This window comes from Ailuropoda melanoleuca, chromosome 6 (genome assembly GCF_002007445.2).
Source record: "Ailuropoda melanoleuca isolate Jingjing chromosome 6, ASM200744v2, whole genome shotgun sequence".
In the NCBI taxonomy this organism is placed as follows: Eukaryota; Metazoa; Chordata; class Mammalia; order Carnivora; family Ursidae; genus Ailuropoda; species Ailuropoda melanoleuca.
Window position 1 is genome coordinate 115,807,740 of NC_048223.1, and position 22,630 is coordinate 115,830,369.

The window sequence follows — 22,630 nt, forward strand, 5'->3', positions numbered from 1 at the left end:
TGTTGGCAATTAGCAAACAAGCTATTATCCGCAGACAAACCATCCACCCCGCTGTCTGCTTGGTTCTAATTATCCCATCACTCAGCTCTTCCCAGAGCACGTCCCACTGACTTGCAAAAGAGCATGTGTTGGGCCACACGTTGAACACATGCCTTGGGCCCCCAGAGGACTCCAGGATACGTGAGGACAAGAACCAAGGATTTTCTTGCTCCTCACTGTACCCCCCCCACCCAACCCCTTGCTGATCACTCAACCAGGCCTAGAGGCAATGGACCCTCATGGACCTTCTCCGTCAGAAGTGAAAATGCAGCTGTACCATGTGATGATTTAAAACTGATTTGCATAGAGGCTTGGAGGTGTAACATTTTCATAGATGCAGGCCTATCGCGTATGCCCACATCTAGAGTCTACATATCCCAAATCGAAGGCAACTCACCAGTTAAGGTGTACCAATTCCGCACAGGAATACGCAGAGCCAGGACTGAAAACTTTGTTCTATTATTTAACTGTTTAGGATGTCCGAGTGGTGCTCAAAAATTCATGGGGAAAAGAATATGGAAAAGGTGATTTCAGGCCCTGAGGGGTATGGACAATTTCTAGTGTGCTAATCGTCTCAATCGAGCTGGAGAGCTCTCGTTCAGTAGGTAAGTAATTAGGAATAAACACAACGGGGTCCATGGAATATTATCTATTGATCTATGGATATTTGACAGATCTGAGATAATAGGCAACAGAAAAAAGCTGATATATGGAATGTCTAGATGCACAAGGTACCGCCTGCATGTCCTGGCTACTAACCACTTCCACATTGGCCATACTCCACAGTAAGACATACCAACTGTCACTAATTGTGGACAATGAAAGCCAATACAATAATATCTGCCCCATAAATATGCCCACCTATGTGATATACCAGTTCAAGGACACACAGGGGACCCGAGCACACGGGAGATGACAAAGAAGGCAAAGCTAAAAGCCCCCAAAGGATAGAGATTTTTAGAGTGCAGGCTTGGGGGCCAGAAAGGAAACTGATGGAAAGAGAATTGAGACCCATCTGTGGAGGTCGGGAGAGAAGAGTGGCAAACAGAGATTAAAGAAAAATACTCCACCAGAAAGTGTCGTCAAGGGCAGAGCTGAGAGACCTGGGAGTTCTAAGAAATACCTACTCCACTGTTACAGCTACATTAAACAGACACTCACAGTATCTTCCACGCCCAGCCCAACGTCCCCCTGAAATGTGGTACAGAGGGATCTGATGATTTCACATCACAGAATCAGAAAAACCCTGAACATTTCAAGAATGCAATCAGCCACAGAATGATGGTCAAGCCAAGGAGAAAGAAACCATGAAGCTCTCTAGTAAGCCAACAGAAAACAACTGCCAGGTCTCCTCTCCTATTAGCTTCAGATAATTTAACGTCACTTCTGTCTATGCGATTTTTTTATTTTTAGTTTGTGGGACTATAAAAATAATTTGATAAGGATGTTTCTAGGTTCACTCAACCCGGAACCCACCTCCTAAACACATTCTTCAACCGAGTCACTTTTAAAATAATTTTTGCAGCAAAGAGGGGTATGAAAATATCTTTGCAGAGAAGCAGAGGATATAAATAAGTAAAAGTCTGACTCAACCAACAAGTCTCCTGCCACAGGATTTTTTTTTAGAACCCCAAACCAGATAAGAGAGGAGAAACTAGTCGAACTTACTAGGTTAATACTCATTGCCTTAGGGGTGTGAGAATTAAGACACTGGTTTCGTCAGGATTCCTGTTATAAAATGCCAGACATGTGAAAATCAGACACATTTTTATTTGCTCCTGGCTCTAATGACTTTAATCAAGGCAGATGTTCTTAAAATAAAAAACAGTCTTGATAAGAAACGTCAAAGCCAGCCATAATTCACAAACTTGCTTGTCATTCTTCTCTGCTGGAGACATTAGTCAGCAAGTGGCCGTGAGCAGAATTGTAGACTTTCTGAGATACATAAAATTGATCCTGCTCCATAAATACAACATTAAAAAAAAAATGAAGACAGAACCATTGGGGTGACTTTCTTCCACAAGGCTCTAGGCTCATGTGAAATGACAGGTGGTCTCAACAATGGTGACTCCCCAGCTTTTCTGAACAGCCCTTCTTTCCAGCTGCCAGATTTATGTGTCTATCAAATAAATGCTCGATTTCAAAAGGATTTTTAAGGTCTGGTCCTTATGATTTAAAAAATGCAATATATATTTTCATTTCTTTCCCTTCCTAGCTGTGAGATAACAGGTATTTGCTGAAAATTGCCTAAAATTGGGCTATTTGAGGTAAGCTCTCCCTTCCTCTCTCTCCTTACATACCCTCCCTGCACTGTCATCTTCGAAAATTGATCAGCTCAAGGTCATGTGTAGGTTATGGGCAAAAATCTTTTAAGAAGGAAAATAAAAAAAATTTATTACTCTATAACAGGCTTCATGGCTAGCTGAACTAATGCATTATTACTGTAAGCTGAACTTCCATTTCAGTAAATAATTTATGGGTTTGTTTTTTTTAATCACCACGGTTGATGTTCAGAGTAAATGGAAATTTTATTGGCATGAACTGGGAGACCCTCCTGGCTACAAAGAACACTGAGTGTAAAATAGCTGCTCTCCAAATGCTAAATAATAATTATGGAAATGAGTATTTATAGTGGCAGAAGCCACAGCACCAAGCACACCCCAGAGTGGGGGGGCTCCCCCAGGCCCATCCTGACACTAGGCAGCATCTTCCACTTAACTACCCCCCAGGATGGTTTAGGAGATGAGGTGCCCCAACAAGAGAGAACTGGAGCAGCTGGATTTCCTGAGACAGTGAGCCCCGCAAGTCCCTGCAACCCCAGACCACGGTGGGGGGGGGGGATACACACGCACATGTGTGTCCAGGCCACCATCAGGGGAGGTGAGGAAATGGTTTCTAGACCAAGAGTTCTTCCTACTAACCTTCATGAATTATATCTAGCAACCTCAAGGCCCTTACCCCTGGAACCCAGATCACCCCACACACAGTATTAAGATACTTCCGTCCACCTGGCTTCTGTTCCATGGACCTTGGGCTCATCTGAGCAGGGCTCTATTTCAATTCCTCACTGATTCCTCAGCTCCTGACATGTCACAGGCATTCAATAAATGTTGAGTAGTTGGATGGACGGATAGATAAAAAAATGGATAGATGGATGGACAGATGGATGGATAGATAAAAGAAGGGATAGATGGGCGGATAGATGGGTGGGGAGACAGGTAGGTGGATGGGTAGTTGAGTGGATGGATAAAAGGATGGATAGTTGAGTGGATAGATAAATGGGTGGATGGATAGGTAGATGGACAGGTGGATTTCTATGTATGCCCAAAAGTGGATTCAGTGACTATCCACAGATCTGGAGAGGTGGAGGTCTTTCCCAACCAAGGCATTGACCCCTCTGAGTCAGAATATTGGTAATTCATGTGCTGAGTTACCTACCCCCAACAACGTGCGATCAGCTCTCAAAGCACCCAGACCTGCCCGTCTCCTTAGACGGCCCCTTTGGCCAGTGCAACCACCATGGCTCCCAGATAGAGCTCCCAGACTCCTCCCTCCCGTCTTACTGCATTCTCAAACCAAGTCATTCCTGTGAGAGATTCTTCGTATCTCTCACATTCACTCCCTCCTCTGCAACTTCACCACCACAGCCTTGGTCCAGATCTTGCTGACACTTACCAGGGCTCTCTCCAGTGTGTCTCGGGCTCCCTGCTCCAGGTCCGCCCCCCTCAAAGTCATGCTCCCCCGCAGGCAGAGCTATCTGGTCAAACCAAGGTCTGCTCAAAGTCCACCACTGTTAGGGCCTTCAATTCCCATGCCCCACAAGATGAAGTCTCGCCCACCACCGGCACCGGGGCCTTGAAAGTCCATCCCTGCTCCCCTCTGTGGCCTCTCCTCCTTCCATGGCCCCCCTTTCCTGGCCTTAGCAAACCTTTTCACAGAGCCTGGAACATCTGTGTTTGCTCCAGCCCCATCCTGTGCCTGGAGGGCACCCCACTTCTGCAGTGTCTTCCAAAAGTCAGCTCCCTCTGTTTGAGGGAGCAGAGTCTTCCCTTCATCCTCAGCAGGGAGGAAAGAGGAACTCGGTCATTGGCACCCGGGGATCAACCAGCAAAACCCAGGTTGGGGAGGGGCGACTGGGTGGCACAGCGGTTAAGCGTCTGCCTTCGGCTCAGGGCGTGATCCCGGCGTTATGGGATCGAGCCCCACATCAGGCTCCTCTGCTATGAGCCTGCTTCTTCCTCTCCCTCTCCCCCTGCTTGTGTTCCCTCTCTCGCTGGCTGTCTCTATCTCTGTCGAATAAATAATAAAATCCTTAGAAAAAAAAAATAATCATCAAAAAAAAAAAAAAAAAACCCAGGTTGGGGGAACTGCTACGGGACAAGAGCCAGGCTTCCCCAAGAAGTAAATTACAAAGGAAATATACAGGAAAGGAGGGGAAACCTAGAGATCAAAGAGTCTCAGACTCCTGATCAGAATGATCAAGAAGGTTTGTTAAAACAGATTGCTGGCCCCACCCCCACCCCAAAGTTTCTACTCTGACAGGTCTGGGACCACTGAAAATTTGCATTTCTAATAAGTTCCCCTGTCATCCCGATCAGCCCCAGGGACTGACTCCTACAGCTTAAAAGACACTTAAGAAACATAGTGACTCTAATCATTGCAATCCATGGACCTATATTGGATCGTGATTCAAATGAGCAATAAAAGAGTGAGTAAAGGGGGCAGACAGGGCCGCCAGCTTGGGCAGCAGGGCCAAGGGGCAGGTCTCAGAACCAAGACAGCTTAGGAACAGGAAGGGCAAAGCCAGAGTTGGCTCTTTGGCTGTTGTTCCTAGAGGGATGTAAGGAAAACAAATGGCTCCCGACGGTGATGCAGAATTCGGCAGGCCAAGCCACTGGAGAATGCACAGGTGTGAATGGTCACCTCTCTCTGGACACCTTCTCCCTCTGTGAAGTGGGAATCCATATTCTCAGGGCCTCTATCACTATGTTTCAATAAACAAAGGACATAACTCATGAGAAGCCTTCAGAAATAAATAACAGCCCCCACCCACCATCTGCTGCATTCCTTACTGGGGTCAGCTATTTATGTACAGTTTTGACTCTAGGCTCTTGTACAAGTTTATTCAGACTTACATCATTAATCTGAAATGATTATAAATGTACAAACCCAGAAATCTACCAGGAAAGCTATCATAGTCAACAATCACCAAATGTGAATCTCATGCCAAGCTCTGAGCTTTACAGGTCTGACTCATGAAATCCTGCTGTGTGCGGGGGCTGTGAGGTGTTGTGATTCTTCCCATTCCATGGATGAGAAAAGTAGGGCCTACAAGGTTAAGAAAGAAGCCCATGCTGTCAGGATGCCACCCAGCTCCACAGTTCTCCAGCTGCCTGCCCAATGTCATGTGTCCAACAGGTGCCACTGCTCACGACAGATGAAGCTACAAGAGAGATGTGAACATAAATCTCCATTTCACAGATGAGCAAACAGCATGAGGAAAATCAGGAGGACACAGTCACGGGCATTCCCAAGCCCCAGCTGGCTAGCTCTGCCTCCAGGCTCAGAAGACCGTGGAGCTTGTCTTTCTATGGGCTCTGAAGGCCATTAGGGCTCTCCATTTGGAAACCCTTAATTCTTCAAATCCAAAGATCATGGGAGGGGCTGCTGATAACATGGAAGTTAAAGGTACAAGTTCAGAGTCAGAAAAGCTTGAGTTCAAATCCCAGCATAGCCACTTCCCAGATGCATGACTTTGGGTGAGCTACTTTATTTCTCAGAACCTCGATTTTCTCTCCTGGAAACTGGGAGGACGGGCGGATCACAATGATGGTGATATATTTTATAGGGTCGCTCTAAGGACAGAACGAAATAATACCTATAACCCTGTGCATGGCAAGCACTCAGTAAATTATAGATGTTATTTATTATCATTACCATCATCATCATCATCGTCAAATCGGTCCAACTGCTGTCGCAAAATAGGCCATGTGCCTACACCAGGGGACTGGCCGGGCGCCCACAGATGTGCAGTGAGCAAATGCATTTCCTTTCAACGGTGCTTCTCCAGGCTTGTTAATCAAGGATAAAAAGACCCACTGGACAGAAACTTGGCACATGGAACCCTCAGGGAAACTCCAAGTGAGGGGAACAGGGCTGGTGCTGCCACGGGTGAGAGAGACTGTCTGGTCCCGACCTCACTGCTCAGCCCATCTGCTCACCCCAGGGGCACTTTCAGAAGGAAGGAGGAGGATCTGGGAAGCCACCTGCCCCACTCCCACCAGGGAATGAAATGCAGGCTCTCCTGTTCTCTACAGTGAAGCACACTTCAAAACTGAACAAGTCGATGAAAAAGCTCTGCCCCACTCCAAGGAAAAGAGGCCACCTCCCTAGGCCCCGGGAAGACCCTGGCTTAGCCTCCCCCAATTTCCATCATGAACAGCCTTGGGACTGCTCAGTCCCCAGCAGTGCCGACTGTACTAAAGTTATAGACAGAGGCAGGGGACTCTTTTCACCTCCCAAACATTTGCCATTTGTCCCTGGGGAGAGGTAAGGGAGAGGCAGAACAGGAGGTGAGGGTTGGGGAGACAGACAGCTGAACATTCCTGATGAGAGAGAGTCGTACCATCTCCAGGCAGGAAGGGGTGCCCTTAGCCCAGGTGTGCCCCCAGCTGGGGAACCCAAGCACAAACTTCCCACGCTCTGCCCATGCCCTGCCAGCTGAGGCTTGTGCACGTACATTACAGACCCTCTGGAGAGGGTCTTAACAGAAGAGACAGCTTGTGCACGGCACAAAGGCGCCTACCTTGGGGGAGGGTGTCTCCGAAGCAGAGCCGCATCACCCTATAGGCAGGGGTACCATTTCTTACCACAACGGAACCACCCCAAGCCATGAAATGAAGGGCTCTATCACCTAGAGTAGGCACCATTTTCCAAGTTTTGCACCCAGAGCAGATCTTCTTCTAATAATCTAAGAGGGAGCCGTGGCACTTAATTGTCAAACGGGAAAAGGGAAAGCCTGGTAAGGCACTGAGTTCCCCATCACAAGAGGGGTTCAACCACTCAGTTGGAGAAAAACTGGGGGTGGGTGGGAACTAGACTATACAGATTCATCATTCAGCCTAGATTCGCTACGCACATACTAGCCATCAGGAGCTGTGTGGAGGCTGTGTTGCAGCGTGGTGAAGCCCAGGGGAGGGCTCGTCCTAATCCCAGCTCAGTTACTTACTGGCCTTGATGGATCCTGCTGTGTCTACCCACAATCCATTTCGCTCTTCTTAACTAAACCTCAATTTTACATGATGATCATGGAGGCTGGGGCGGGGGGAAGACCTTTCCCCAGACCCAGGGCTGATCCCAGGTAATCGAAATCAGTCATGGCGAGCCCCTTCCCCTTACCAACAACAGAAGTCGGAATGGGTTTGTGACCCAGTTTTGGCCCATGGAGTCACCTGGGGGCTTCTGGGAAAGAAATATTTTTACTCTAAAGCCAGTACGCTGCGAAGAGCCTGTGGGCACCATCTTGCCACCAGCCCAAAATGCACATACCATCAAAAGAACCTCCATCTGTTCTTGATGGGGTCCATGAGCTGCCAAAGGCACCTGCCTTGGGGCTTGCTGGGCTTCTAGACTTTCTATTCCATGTCATAACTAATTTCCTTTTTCTTGAAACAAGATAAAGCCAAGTTTTCCATGCTTTGCAGCTAAAAACAGATTCATAGTTGTGCAACCTTAAACAAGTTACTAAACTTCTCTGTGGCTCGGTTTTCTTTTTGTATTAAATAGGATAATAATAACTTTTACCTTGCAAGATTAATGAGTATTAAATAAGAATAATGCAGGCAAAGGTCTTAACAAGTGTAGCTGTTATTACTTACACAGTGTCTTGTTTTATCCTTACAAACAACCCAATGAGGTAGATAATATGTAGTTATTGGCCCCATTTAACAGCAGAGGAAACCAAGGCACAGAGAGGTTAAGCATCTTCCTGAAATTACACAGTCCTAAGTGCCTGTCCCCAGTGCCTGAGCTCCTTCCCTCCACCACATTCCAGCCCCGAGGTTCCAGGACTCTGTAACTGGCCAGAGTCTGTACCCAGGGCAGCTGGCAGCACTGCACAGCAAGAAATGAGAGCTGCAGAGGGAGTGGAATCGGGGAGGGGCTGCGAACGGACATGAGCTTCTTTTCAGGGTGATGAAAATATTCTGGAATTTGACGGTGGCAATGGTTGCACAACCTTGTGGATGTCCTAAGAGCCACTGAGTTGTATACTTTAAAATGGTGAATTTTATGGTAAGTTAATTTTTTTATATGTGAATCTCAACTTAAAAAAAAAAAAATCGAAGAGCTGCTGGAAACCACCCTGTAAGGAAAACTGTCCCAGGTTCCGCCTGCACTCAGGAGCACAGCCTTCCTCCCTGGAAGCAGACGTTAGTCACCCCCACCCACCCTGGCCACCACTCCCCCCCGCCCTCCCTCCATCCCTGGGAAGCCGCCAACCTCTCTGCCTGGCAGAGTCCACAGCAATTCTCCTGGAACTTGTCCAGCAGCAGAGCTGGCTGCCCGTCCCGGACTCTGCGAGCGGCACAGGCCTCTCCCCAGACACCCTGCTCTTCAGCAGCGTGTGAACCCAGGCCCAGGACAGGGACGGCGCCCCAGCCACCAGCTGTGTTTTCACTTTTCCCCTAGATGCTCTGGACAGAACCGAAGGCCACACTCCATCCTGATGGAGAGCTGTACTTGGACGACTTGTCAGGGCTTCCCCTGCAGACAGGCATTTTCGAGGGATTCTGGAACCCATGCTAGAAGATGCCCAATAACCTGCAGCCGTAACTAGCTGTCAGCTGAGGTCACCACTCCGTCTTGTCAGGAGGGCAAACCGCATCAGCCTTGGAACATTCTTCTGTGTAACTACCTGTATGTGCTGCTGCCCCTGAGCCAGGGTCCTGGGGCTCGTAGGTGTTCGGGAACCTGCCTGAGATATTGCTGCTTCCAGAAGACAGAGAAAAAGAGAAGACAAGTGCATGAACCATCCACTGCAGTCTGGACAGGGGGGCTTCCGAGCGGGGGACCCATAGGGGGAGTTCCCCAGGATACTGGACACCCACAGGAACCAAATGCCCTCTCCACACTGGTGGCCTGGCCCTGTACACAGAACACTGCTCACATGGTAGCCAAACATTTCCATGCTAGCAGGAGGGACAGGAAGTCCTTTCCGAGACTTTCAAAGATTTTTTTAAGTTTAAAATCCCTCATTCTTACTCTGTTTTATGCAAAACCTTCAGTGAGGGATTGGCACTCTTACAAAGAGAGAATTAGTGAACTGGGTTAAGATATTGGTTAACTTAAGATTTTTGCTAAGGTAGGCAGGCATGGCAAAATTTCAAGAGAAACTCCTCTTGGAAGGATTTAAAATAGAGTATCTACTTCCAGAGTGGGAAAGGGAGATAAAAACAAAGAAAGAAAACCAATGAACAATTCCCCCCAGGACCAAATTTGCTCAAAGTCTTTTCCCGGGGAGTAGAAAGGCCACGCCGAGGTACTTGCCAGGGAATGAGGCTGACTTCCTCAGGCTGCTCCACAGAGCGAGGGGGACACTCCAAGCCGCAGGACCCAGAGTGTCTCCCAGAGCATCTCCAGGCCCACCTGAGACCAAGCAGCTTTGACGAGGTGGGCGGAGCCTGCATGTACCACATGAACATACTACATGAATCCCCAGGAAACGCTGCATATTCTGTGCTTAGGAGCCACAGGGAGGCCACGCAGACGGCCCCGGCTGCCCACACACACCCCCCGGAGCATGTGTGTTGTATGTGCACAAGTGGACAAGCCTCCAGGACCCCTGTTCCAGCCCCTGCAGTGTCCAGGTAGGCAAGAACTGAGGCCCGGGGAATGGCACTTTGCACCTCCCCGCCACCATCCATAGAGGGCCAGCTGCCTAAGCCGGGGACTAGGAAAGACACCTGTAAGCCCAGGTGGTCTGTCTGTGGCTTTTTACTACTATCGTCCCACAGGCCGTCCCTCCCAGGGCGCAGGCCTGCCTGCTTCATTAGTCCGACCATGTGCAGGGGCAGCTTCTCTGACTTCAGTGGTATCTTTAACAGCTCCTTCTGGAACTCAGTTAATCAACAGCCATCTCCTCTGCAGAGCAGAATGCTCCAGACCCGGAGTGACCGGCCTGACTCACAACAGGCACACCCCCACTGAGACGGAATGTCTGAGCGCAGGGCCGTGACCTCCCCTCTGGGCGGTGACCCACGGGAGGTGCTCACAGGAATGCTCCCAACAGGAAAAGTGGGAGCTGGTGACAGGGACACCTGCTCAGGTCCGTTCTCCCCGCCCTCGTCTCCCTGCCTCTCTCTCCCCACAGACCCAGTCTAGAAGCTGTTGATGATGTGGACACAATGTTGAGGACATTCTGTGTTAGTGAACAAGAAGATTCTAGAAGCCAAATACGCAGTGGGGAATTTCTACCCAAGCTGAACATATCCCTGCCCTAGCACCCAGCAAATCCACAACTAGGATTTTCCTCAAGAGAAGTGTGCATATATAGGCATCCACAAAAAGATCTGTTCCAGAATGTTCACAGCGGGGTTTTTTTTCCCCCATACTCACCAAAAACTGGAAGCAATCCAAACATCCATCGATAAGAGAATGGATGAACCAAGCGTGGTATCACCGTACGATGTAGCAGTACTCTGCAGGGCAAGCACCTCAGGGTTACCTGGGAAGTTCATCCACGAGGGCACACGTGAAACAGCCCCCCATCCCCCTCAAGCCCTGCATGTCTGTCCGTGCTCTCCTCTGCCCCATCCCCAATAGGCGGCCATTAGTCTTGTCTCGTGGACATGCCTCACATGCGTATTTAATTCATGAGAATCCAACTACGAGTTTTCAGGCCAAAACAGGGTGAATGATTTCAGTTCAAATATTGTAATTAAGAAAACTGTACAGTTCTGTTTAGCACTCTTTGTTAGACACTGTGGTAAGTGCCACAGGCGGATTGGGGTGCGGGAGGCAGTCCCAGGGTGGTGTGCTTGACTGGCATCTTCAAGGACAAGTTCGCTGAGTGAACGAGATGGGGAGAGAACACCAGGGAAAGGCAAGAGCACGGGGAAAGGGAGAGAGCTGTGGAGAGCTTCCCAGAGGGCCCCACACTCTGTCTCCAGGCTGCTCCCCTCAATCATGTCACAACCACCAATTCCATCAGGTTACTCCCAGCCTCGAGCACCTACCGCAGTTCTCTATTGCCCTACATATCAGACGTAGCTTGTTAACCAATCAGACGCCTCCACTAGCCCCTCACCACTGCCCCACCATCATGACTGTCCCCATAAACCCCTGCACCAGCTGGACTGTTCTCTGACATGTGGGAGGCCATCTGCCACCCCCGGGCCTGGCTCACACACCCATCTGCAGGGGGAAACGGCCCCACTGTCCTTCCCATGGGAGGAGCTGACCCTCATGGCTGCTCTCCCATCCAGCACAGCCTTGGGTTTCTCTGCCAGGGTTGAGGATGGGATTGAAACCTGAGGTCAGCTGCACCTGGGAAGACCGCCAGTTCTACCCTCACCAGCTCTGCCACAGACAGAACTGCGTCCCGGGCCTCAGTTTCCACAGCTGCAAAGCGGATAACAACTATTCCCCCTCACAGGGCTGTGTGAAGATACAAGGGAAGACCAATAAGAAAATTCCAGCACTGAGCTGGGTCCAGAACAGGTGTTCAAGAAACACAGGCTTGCCTGCTGTTCCCAGCCCCAGAGCACCCATGTGCTGGCTGAGGATTTCCACCTGAATCTCCGCCTGAGGGCCACTAAAGCCCCAGAGGAGGCCCGCACCATCACGTACGCACCCCCAGAAACCCCTGCGGGCCAGCAGGTGACCACCAGCCCCCGGGCCCGAGGCTGGCCAGGCTGACCCATGCTGCAATTCACAGCCCCACAATTTCCACTCAAGCTGAACGCACCCTGTCCTAGCACCTGGCAACTCCACAACCTGGATTCTACACAAGAGAAGTGAGTATACATATGCGTCCACAAAAGGATCTGTTCCAGAATGTTCACAGCAGGTTTTTTCTTTTCTTTTTGTAAGCTCCTAAAACTAGAAATGATCCAACCTTCCATCAATAGGAGAAAGGACAAACCAAGTGTGGTATAGCCTGACCAGGAAACAGTACTCAGCAACAAAAAGGGGATAAAGTATTAATACGCCCAAAATATGAATGAACCTCAAAAGCACTGGGTTGAGTAAAAGACCCTGGACGTGAAGGAGGATTCCATCCATGTGAAGTTCAAGAACAGGTACGTCTAAAGTGAAAGATGTCAGAACACTGGTTCTTCACAGAGTGGGCAGATACAGCCTGGGACAAGGCACAAAGGAATGTTCTGGAGTGATAAAAATACCCTGTATCTTGCCTGGTGCAGTGGTGACACAGTGTATCAGCTTCCTATTGCTGCTATAATAAATTATTACAAACACAGTGACTTAAAACCAGAGAGTTTTGGAGTTCTCATGGTTCTGGAGGTCTCAAGTCTTAAATGGGTCTCACTGGACTAAACTCAAGGCGCTGGCAGGGCTGTGTTCCTTCTGGAGGCTCCAGGAGAAAAGCCATTTCCTTGCCTCTTCCAGCTTTTCAGGACATCTGCAGTCTTTGGCTTGGGTCCCTTTCCTCCGTCTTCAAAGCCAGCGGAAGAGCATCTTCCAATCCCTCTCCGTCTCTGACCCTCCTGCTTCCTCCTTCACTTATAAGGACCCTTGGGATAGCACTGGGCCCACCCAGGAAGGATAGTCTCCTCTTCCCAGGACCCTCGATCTCAACACCTCTTTCAAGTCCCTTTGCCACGCAAGGTAACATACCATGAATGTTCTGGGGGGTGGGACACGGACATCTTCGGAGGGCATTCTTCGCCCTCCCACACACGGAACACACACGTGTGAACATCCCCGCGGGTACGCTTCCCAGCCCGATGCCTCCTGTACGTCAGTTACACCCATCATCACAGCTCAAGAGCACACGGGGAGGGCTGCAGGTGTCACGTCCCGAGAACGGCTTTGCGGGGACCCCCTCACTTAATCCCCACCCCACCTGGCACCGCCCATGCTGCCCCTGCCTCCTGCCCCACCAAGCCCGCCAGCACGCAGCAGCCTCGCCCCTGCAGGGCATGGGGAACTCGCGCGGAGCCTGTGCAAAAGAAGCAAGGCTGCTCCTGTGAAACGGGACCTGATGGCTCCTGGGGGAAGACCACGGGGCAGGTAATGAGGCCTCCTGCCCGCAGCCAGTGCACCTTCCAGATGGGACCAAAGGCGCTGTTCCCACCTCCAAGGCCCCTGCGGGGGGTGGGGGGGGAGCTTCCAGTCCTATTCACCATTTTGCCAGATGTCCACCTGGGGGCCCCTGTCCTCACCCCAATATCTGGGGCCTGGATCACCTTTATCCAGGTTCTAGCAGAGCTCTGGCAGCCAGCCACGGCCAAGAGCACCCCAGCCAAGCTGACCTCAGGAGCTCTGGGAAGAGACGGTGAGGCCTACTCTCCAGCACCCCCCCACACACATGCACACAGCCCTGCTTTGGTGGGTGCCTGGCCCATCCTGCTCCCAGGGTTTTGGTATAAAGGAAGCAAGCCTTCTTGGGGGTGGCTTTCTTGCGGCTGGGGGCAAGGGATGTGAGGGAGCACGACCAAAGTGATCCAGGACAAAAATTTTTGAAGAACTCACACTGCGGGCTCAGAACCAGCAGGCCCACCACCCACTCTCTCCCTGCGGGACCTTAACCAAGGACCACAAACTTTTGAGCCTCTGTGTCCTCGTTCATAAAAGGAGGATAGCACCCACGACCTCGTGGTGCGAGGTTTCACGAAAGCCCGCTATTAGCTTTGTCTCGCTATGCCTGGCAAGGCAGGAAGGTGGAACACCAACAGGTTAATGGAGCTGACTCTGGGCGTGGGGTCCTGGCTGTTTCCTCTTTTCTTCCTTTGGATGATAGTTTCCTTGATGGACACGTAATGCTTTTGTCATGAGAAGCAGAGTTATCTTTTTTTCACCCAGTACGTACCCAGAACAGCAGCAGGGCGACAGAGGAGGTGGTCAGGTGGGGGGATGCTCGGGGTGTGAGGTTGGCTTCCACATACCACTTCCTGCAGCCTCCCTGGGGGGCCTGCTGTCCAGCTGCAGTGCTGGTCCTGCCCAAGGCCCCTGCCTGCTCTTCTGTTTCCTGCACCAGGACCCCAGTGACCACCCCGTGATCAGCTCCCAGGGATCACCCAGCTCCCACCTCCTGGGGACCAACTCTCTGCCAGGCCAATCTCCCCAGCAGCCCCGTGGGGTGGGCTTTATTCCTCAGCTCCATCCTACAGAGGACGAAACAGAAGCTCAGGGAGATTTCCAAGTGTGCCCACGGCCCCACAGCAAGTACACCACAGAGCTGAGACCGGAGCTCAGGACCTGAGCCCCTCCTGCAGTCCCACACAGCCTCCCACAGGGAGCACGGCCCAGGAACCCCCCTTGGAAGGGGTTCTTGAACTGCCTTGGCCTCAGCCTACCCGAGGAATAGGAGTAGGAGTGGACCTACACTTTATGGGTATCACTTCTGGCTTCAATACTCAACCCCCCCCAGTGTCCCCAAATGTTCCCTGCCTGAAGTGAGCCATGCTGGTGCTGAGACAGAAAACTTGCCCCCCTGGAGCATCGGAGGGAAGGGTGGGGGGGGGGTGCTCTGGGTGGGTCCTAGGCCTCCCCTGGGCTCCTAGGACCTGGCTCTACCGCTGGCCTCCAACCTTGCCAACCCACGCTGTCCGAGGCTTTAATCATTCACATCTGGTCAGAGCCCGGGTGTTCAGTTGCCACATCTGAGCACAAGCCTGGAGCTGGCCGTGTCCAGGAGATGCCCATATGGCCTGCTATGGGTCCTGGGCCTTAAGGCTTGGGGGAAGCAGGCAGGGAGGGTCACCTTGTTGTAAGCATATTCGCAGACAGAAACCAATTTGCAAATTCTCTGCAAGAGTGGCAGCGGTTGTGAGCAGGGGCTGGGCAATGGTCTGAGGGAGGAGCTCTGAGGGCAGAAGCCGGTGATGGGCTTCATCTGGGGACGGAAATCCCGACAGCTCTTCCGTGAGTCAGTCACAGGAGGAGCGGGGCCATCCCTCTGCCACGATCACTGTATTTTGGGCTTCTGTGTTCGTTCTGGAGCTTATGTCAATCTCATGGCTCATATCTCATTAGAAAAGGGCCCTGCCACCCTCCCCCACACTACAGTTTTTGAGGGGCAATCCCAACAGGCCTCCCTGCCTTCTGCGGCATCTCCGTATTCTCTTCAGGCCTTACTCTGCAGGAAGACGTGCCCCTTCCATAGTATAACTCGGTGGGAAGGCTGATTCCCCATATGACTACGCACTCAACACACAAGGTACAGATACAAATAATTAGCAGGACAGAGAGCGTTCCTACTGCTCCTGAGAAATCCCATCCTGCTGCCTCGTCATCTTCCTTCCAGAGGGCCTCAGGCTCTGTCCCCCACCATGTGACACTTTGGGATTCCACTACCAAATGTTCAGGAAGACCCAAGGAGTACAGTGTTAGATTCAATGTCTGTGACCAGCCGGGTTCTTTGGGGCTCATTTCTGAATGAACCACATGAACCCCAAGGGAAGACTTACCAGAAGCTTCTAACATCTCTTAGTCTTTCCCTTCTTCTGTCTCTCTCTCCCTCCCTCTCCTCCATCTCTGTTACTGCCTCTCTCCCTGTGAATACTCACGCATGAACACACGTACACACACACAAACACACGAGAACACACACAGCGGCCTCCCGTGAGACGGCTGTGACGGGACCCAACAAGCCCCTGACAGCATCAGGTCTTTGCTGGGTCTATGACACCTCTGCGCACCGCTCTCCTTATGACTGGCCCCCAGGAGCTTGGTGCCCTAGGTCAGACCATCCCCTGCTCCCCAAATCCCTCCAGGGTGCCCCTGACACCACCAGGCACAAGCGGGGTACTGCCACCCCGATGTCCCTATCCCCAGCCCCACCCCCATCCCCAGCATCCCAACCCAGATGCGCAGACTGTGAGTTTGCTCTAAAGGACAGCGTGACCTTATCCTGTCACTAGGTCACTGTGGGCTCTCAAGGTCACTGTCACTTTCTAGGATTCAGTTTCTTCATTTGGAAAATGAACAGGTTGGCTTGCAGAATGCTGAAGGCCCCCCCCCGCCGCTGCAGCCTCCAGCTGTATCCACGTCTCACTCTGGCCCCAAAGCCACACTAAGGCTGATAAAGACACAAAGCTACGAGCCCCTCCCTCACATCTCCACCAATTCCGCGTTCCACGACGCCTCAAGTTACCAAGCGGTAAACCTCTGCCCCAAATTGCTGATGGAGTGTTAGGAGGTCTTTATTTTGCCAAGGACAGACACACACTGAAACTATTTTTTATTAAACCTATCATCTGCTATTATATTTGATTTGTAGAAGAAAGAAAAATAGGACTCCATCAGGTATCTGTTGCTATTAGAAACAAGAGTAACGTTTCTCACAGGCTTCCATCTATTCTGTCTACACAGCCCTCACCTAGTAGCCATCTGCTGGAAAATGACTTACTCGATGACTCGCACTGTAACTGTCTGCAAGAGACAGCCGCTCCCTGTCCACCGGCCAGTGACGCCCCCACTCCCCCCGCCCAGCAAGTGACCCCGGCCCCCGGCCAGGGCTAACATCTCCAGGGGCGGGTGGTTATCATGCCTGGACCCAGGGGCCTCCCCTGGCAATCTGGATTGGAGCAAGAAAGACAGACCGGGGAGCCCATAAAGTGGGCGTACGGGGAGGCAGGGAGAGGCTACAGGCAGGGTAAAGCAGAAGTCAGAGACTAGGGTTGGGGGTGGGTGGGGAAGACTCTCAGTGTGTTCCCTCCTACACCCAGGATGGAGGGAGTTCCAGAAGCCACCCTGGGATCCTCTCTCTGAAATCTCCTTGGCTCCCTCTAGCTAGAAGACGTTTAGTTACCCGCCACTAAAACCTCCTTAATACTGGCACAAAAGATGGGCCACCACCAAAGTCAACAATGGAGGAACAATGCAAGGAAAGAGAAGAGGCTGTGCCTGGGGTCCCACCACAAGGAACTCTCGCTCACAGCCACCCGGCCGCGGAGAGGTTCAGATCCCGGCGCTGTCTCTGACTGGAGGGGCTGGCTGGGCTCAAGGGCTGAGAACCATTCCAAGGCCAGCTCTGCGTTCAGAGGGCAAGTGTGCAGGGGCTGTCCGATGACCTGGATTCTCTCGCTGGCCTCGCCAAGTAGCTGGGGGCAGTCCCTGAAGCCCTCCTGGCCCTCCGTGTGCCCATCTGTAGAACGAGAGGGGAGGCCCCGGCCAGACATTTGATAGACCGGGTCCCACTGGCTGGCGATGCCACCTACGGCTGCTTCCTCAACGGCTTCCGTGTCCGCTTTGGGAACAGGACTTCTGACATCGGGGCTGGAAAACACTTTCTTATCCCAACCGGCAGAGATGGCCCCTCAAGGACAATGAGGAAAGGAAAAGAAAGGAAGGAAGTGACCAAAGGAATTCAGCCTTTAGTCCATGGAAACCTGGGTCCAACAAGGCCAGCTTGTGGTCTCCGAGGCAGCGGGCCCGAGCGGTGGCGCCTGCGTCATCTGTGTCCCGAGTGCGAACTAGGAATCGGGGCATAGAAACCCCGGTTTCCAGTCCCAGGGAAACCTGCAAGACCACAATGTCTTATTTACAAGAAACAGAAGGCACCAAGGCATCCCCTTCATGCCGCTCACCCGCAAAACCCACCTCCCTCCGAGATCTCAGGGTGCTTAGTGGGGCCACCCTACAGGGCCAACTACCTACCCGGAGCCTCGGTTTTCTGAGGGTAAAAGTAGAACACGGTAAAGCAAAACAACTCGAAAATATGCTCAGGGCAGTAAAACAGTCTCAAAATCCAGCTAACGTACTCAGACACGAGGGGCAGAGAAGAGAACATGCTCTCCCAGTCGGCCGAGTAATCTGAGGCCGCACTCCATCCCAGAGCAAATATCTTTAAGTGGCCACTCATTAGACAGCAAACAGAAATGCCAGCCTTTCTTCCATAACACGGCGTGTTTTCCTGCAAGTCCTCACATTCTGCAAAATAGCACACTAAAAATAAAAGGATTCACGGGAAAGACAGGGTTGGTGCCTATCACTCAACACTTAACAGGATCTTGTCACTTGAGCCCTTCCCAAAATAGTCATGGCTCTAGCAATATCCGTGTACACTGAGCCCCTGGATCCCAAGCCCCAGGGAGTCAATCATTGGCTGATGCTTCTCCTTTGAGATGACAGGCCTTGGGGAGGGGGGCGCGCTCTTCTTACAGAGACCACTCTCACCAAAGTCAGAAAACCCTACCCAGGGTATCACTTGCGCTCGCTGTGTTCTCACGGGGTAATGCTGATCGTGTTCCTTCACCGTCCCCCTCGGCTTCCCCCTCAGCGTGAGGGGGGTGGAAAGACACTAAAATGGCCACAACTTGCCCTAGAAGGTGCAGCTGTAGACTTTCAGCATTTTTTGTTGTTGTTGTTCTTCTGTTGCTCTTTGATCATGAGAAATCATGTTCTGATCTATCAAACCAAACACACTGGGAAAACTGTCAGTGAGCCAACAAACTTCCACATATACCAACATCATGCCCCCATTCGTCAATCATGGAAACACATGCTATAGACCAATAACCAAGTAATTTCTTACCTTTTTTTTTTTTTAAAGATTTTATTTATTTATTTATTTATTTAGAAAGCAGGTGAGTGTGAGAGCTGCGGGAGGGGGAGAGGGACAGAATCTCAAGCAGACTTTGCACCAAGCACCAGCAGAGCCCGACTTGGGGCCCGATCTCACCACTCTGAGATCATGACCTGACCCAAAACCAAGAGTCGGACGCTGAACCAACTGAGCCACGCGGGTACCCTCCCCCCTTATTTTTAAGATTTTATCTGACCAAGAACCAAGGAATTTCAAGTGCAAGATACTGGAAGTTGCTTTTCAGATAATTTGACTATGAGGAACATCTGATTGACAATGGGCAGACTTCTTGACATGACACATTCACGGAGAGTTGTAAGAATGAGTGACTCTGACCCGCAAGCTGTGTTAAAACGTAATGCAATTTTTTGAAGTTTGTACTTTGATCACTTTAGTCAAACGGACAGATTCAAAGCCACACGTTCTCTGCAGCACTGCCCATGAAGAGCTGGGTCTCTCTTTCTACCCATTCTTCCTGGTGTGCCGGGGACTTGCGTTGACCTCTAGAATGCAGAGGTGACAGCATACAACTTCTCAAGAGGCCTTCCTCCTGCCGCCCTGAGACCACGATGGAAAGCAGCCCAGCTGATGGCCAGCACCGACCCCCAGGCTCCTGAGTGAGACCATCTTGGACTCACCAGCCCAGCGGAGCCATCAGATGCAGTCGTATGAGCGAGCCTGGGCAAGACCAGCAGAAGACGCAGAAGCAGCAGCACAGAATCGTGAGCAAATAAAATGGTTACCGTGTTAACCCTTTCAATTCTGGGATGGTTCGTTACATAGCAAACACAAACATAATGTGACATTTTTTAGACATTTCACCAATTCTTTCATATTTTAATAGTTTTCCCCACTTGGGAGCCAATCAACCTTTTATTTAGGTCTCAGTGATTTCATAGACCCCTGAGAAGGGGCTAAACCAATCCCCAAAGTGGCGGTGTCTCCAAGGATCCTACCAGGATTGATGAAAAGCTAAGGGCTAACTGACAGCCCCAAGCCCGGGAAGGTATCATGCAGCCGGCCAGAGGAGCCCCTCCGATGTTAAACACCAAAGAGGAATAGCTCCTACCATTCAAACCGCTCCTGGAGGAGGCTGATGGCTCTCTAACTAATGCTCCTGATTCTAGGCAAGACCCTAATCTTTCTGGGTGTAAGTAGACTGAATAATAGCAACCCACCAAACACATCCCTGTCCCATCCCTGGAACCTGCGAATATGTCACCTTACATGACAAAAGGGATTTTGCAGATGCAATGACACTAAGAATCTTGAGATGGGGAGACTCTTCTGGTTATCCAGGCAGGCCTCAAAAAGAGGTCTTTACACGACAGCCCTTATAAGAGGGAGGCAGGAAGGGCAGAGTCAGACAGAAGATGTGACAGTGGAGGCAGAGGTTGGAGTGATGTGCTTTGAAGGTGGAAAAAGGGGTCACGAGCCAAGGAATGCAGGTGGCCTCTGGAAGCTGGAAAAGGCAAGGGAGCAGGGTCTCCCCCAGAGCCTCCAGAAGGAAGCCTCTCCCAACACCTTGATTTCAGTTCAGTTAGACCCACTCTGGACTTCCTTCCAACCTTCCAACCTTATCGTCTGATAAGATAATAAATTTGAGTTTGTGGTAATTTTTATGATGGCTATAGGAAACTAATACAGTGGATAATTCCTCCTGCCTGCAAGAATGTAGCTTAGCATTCTTATTCATAATAACAATAACAGCTAATAATAATAATAACTAACATTAATTTAGCGTCTACTTTATGGCTGGCCTTGTTCTAAGTGCCCTTCCTATATGAACTCATTTAACCCTCACAAAAACCACACGAAGAAGACTATTACAATCTGTATGTGACAGATGAAAAAAAACGGAGGCTTCCAGAGGTTTAGTAACTTGCCAGGGCCACAGAGCAGGTCAATGACACAGCCCAGGCCTGAACCCAGGCAATCTGGCTCCAGATCCCACGTTTCACCACTACAACCCCCAAATCAAACCAGCAGTGATAACAGTCAATTCCAGCCACTTAACGAGTGCCTTCTACAGACCAGGCTCACGCTTAGCACTTGATTTATATTCTCTCATTTCATTCTCACAGCACCCCGTTGGGGCAGGACAACCAGGTATCCTTGTTTACAGAAGAAGAAACGGAGGAACAGCGATGTTACACCCGGAGTTACACACAGCTGAACCCAGGAGTGTCTGAGCCCAAAGCCCAGGTTTAACCATACATCCTCCTTCCTCTCTTGTCCCACTTGAGGCCCACATGGCTGAGGAAAGGACAGAGATAAGTAGTATGACCACAGAATTTATCTTTCAAACTGGGATACCCAGAAAGTGAAAGGAGTCACTATTAGTAATTTCACCGGGACAAGAGGTATAAACCAGAACTATCCCAGCAAATCTGGACACACGGCCACCCTTGAGATCAGGGGACTTAAACCCAGACCCATAGGCTACAGTTCACAGTTCCCTGGTAGGGACACCGTGGAGCCCCAGCAGACATCGGCCCCACCTGGCATCCCTAGCTGCCAGGTCAGGGTCAAGGCTGGAAGGGGAGGGTGGTCCAGGCAGAGCTCAGACTAGTATCTGCAAAGCTCCAGGTCTACAGCCTCAGCACAGAGACAGGGCCCATCCAAAGGCAGACCAGAACTCCACCTGAGGGCAGATGTCAGCAGCCCTGGATAGAGTCCAGGGATACAAAAAGACCTTGAACCCCACTAGTGCTCTAATCAGGAAGCCCAGCAGGGAGCTCAGAGCCTTGGCAAAGGACCACTTGGGCATTAAAAGCGGTCAAATACCTGAGACACCCAGCCCTCCAAAGTTCTGGGCCTGTTGGCCAAGAAGTCATGTGGACTGAGGCTCAGGCTGGGGTCTCCTGCTTCCTAGCCAGGGGATTCCAGGCCAGTCCGTTCCCCCTCTGAGCCTCCCGGACAAAATGCAGCCACTGATAAATGCCCTACCTGTGTCTACAGGATTCATAATAATAAATAAAAACAGACAACAGAAAAGGTTGTAGGAGAAAATAAAATCTGCTCTGAAATGGGTACTATTGATTATTCCCATTCTACAGATGAGGAAACTGAGATGGGGTGGGGGAGAGACTACGTAAATTGCCCAGAATCCCATGGCTGGTAAGTGGTAAAGCCAGAATTGGAATCCAAGCTGACTGTCCCTGTAAAATCGCATGGAAACATTCTCTCCTCCTCACATGGCCAACGTAAAGCAGCACATCCTAGTTCAGGGTCCCAGAGGGAGGGCCCCCATTCCCCTGGTGAGCAGAGATGCCTATGGTGGCCCATGGACTGGGCACTAGCTCTCACCTGATTATAAACTGGCAGGCTTTGCAAATCCACTCCCAGGGCCCCTTCTCCTGGGTGGTCCAATTCCAGAAGGTCTGGGAATGAGAATCATAAGGACCTCCCCCCCAGGTGATTCCTAAAGTGTTTCTCTTCCTGTTCAAGTCCCTCTGGAGAATGACTTCCAGAAAAGAGAACGTCTCAGTCTGGTGCTCCTGTATCCTTAACCTCTTCTAAAACTCTCTGGTCTCCCTCTTCTCCACAGTGCGGCCTCAGCACAAAGCCTTCCAAGGGCAACCGCAGGTGCCTAAAGCGTTCTGACCGTGTTTGGGTTTCCATACACTTCGCTGTGGTCCCCTTCTGTTTGTGGCAAGGGACACAGGTTTCCCATTTATGGAACTGACATAAGTAAGATGCTTTAAATAAAAGCATTTTTCAAAAAACAGCTGATCAATTTTAAAAGTAATCAATAAATCACAGTTTAGGTGGTCAGTACGTATGGCCAAATCAGGAAGGTCAATCTCAAGTGGCTGAAGA

General features: G+C 50.8%; 1 protein-coding gene across 2 annotated transcripts in view; it reads right to left on the reverse strand.

The window, feature by feature from the left end:
- Positions 1-22,630, reverse strand: part of HSPA12A (heat shock protein family A (Hsp70) member 12A) — a 64,680-nt gene that overhangs the window by 36,076 nt on the left and 5,974 nt on the right. Inside the window, exon 2 of one of the 2 annotated variants that reach the window (XM_034663334.1) lies at positions 10,654-10,736. The exons of the other annotated variant lie outside the window; for it this stretch is intronic. Within the exon in view, the coding sequence (XP_034519225.1) occupies positions 10,654-10,678 (25 nt within the window). The 5' untranslated portion in view covers positions 10,679-10,736. The remainder of the gene's footprint in view (positions 1-10,653; positions 10,737-22,630) is intronic. 2 annotated transcript variants of the gene reach the window in all.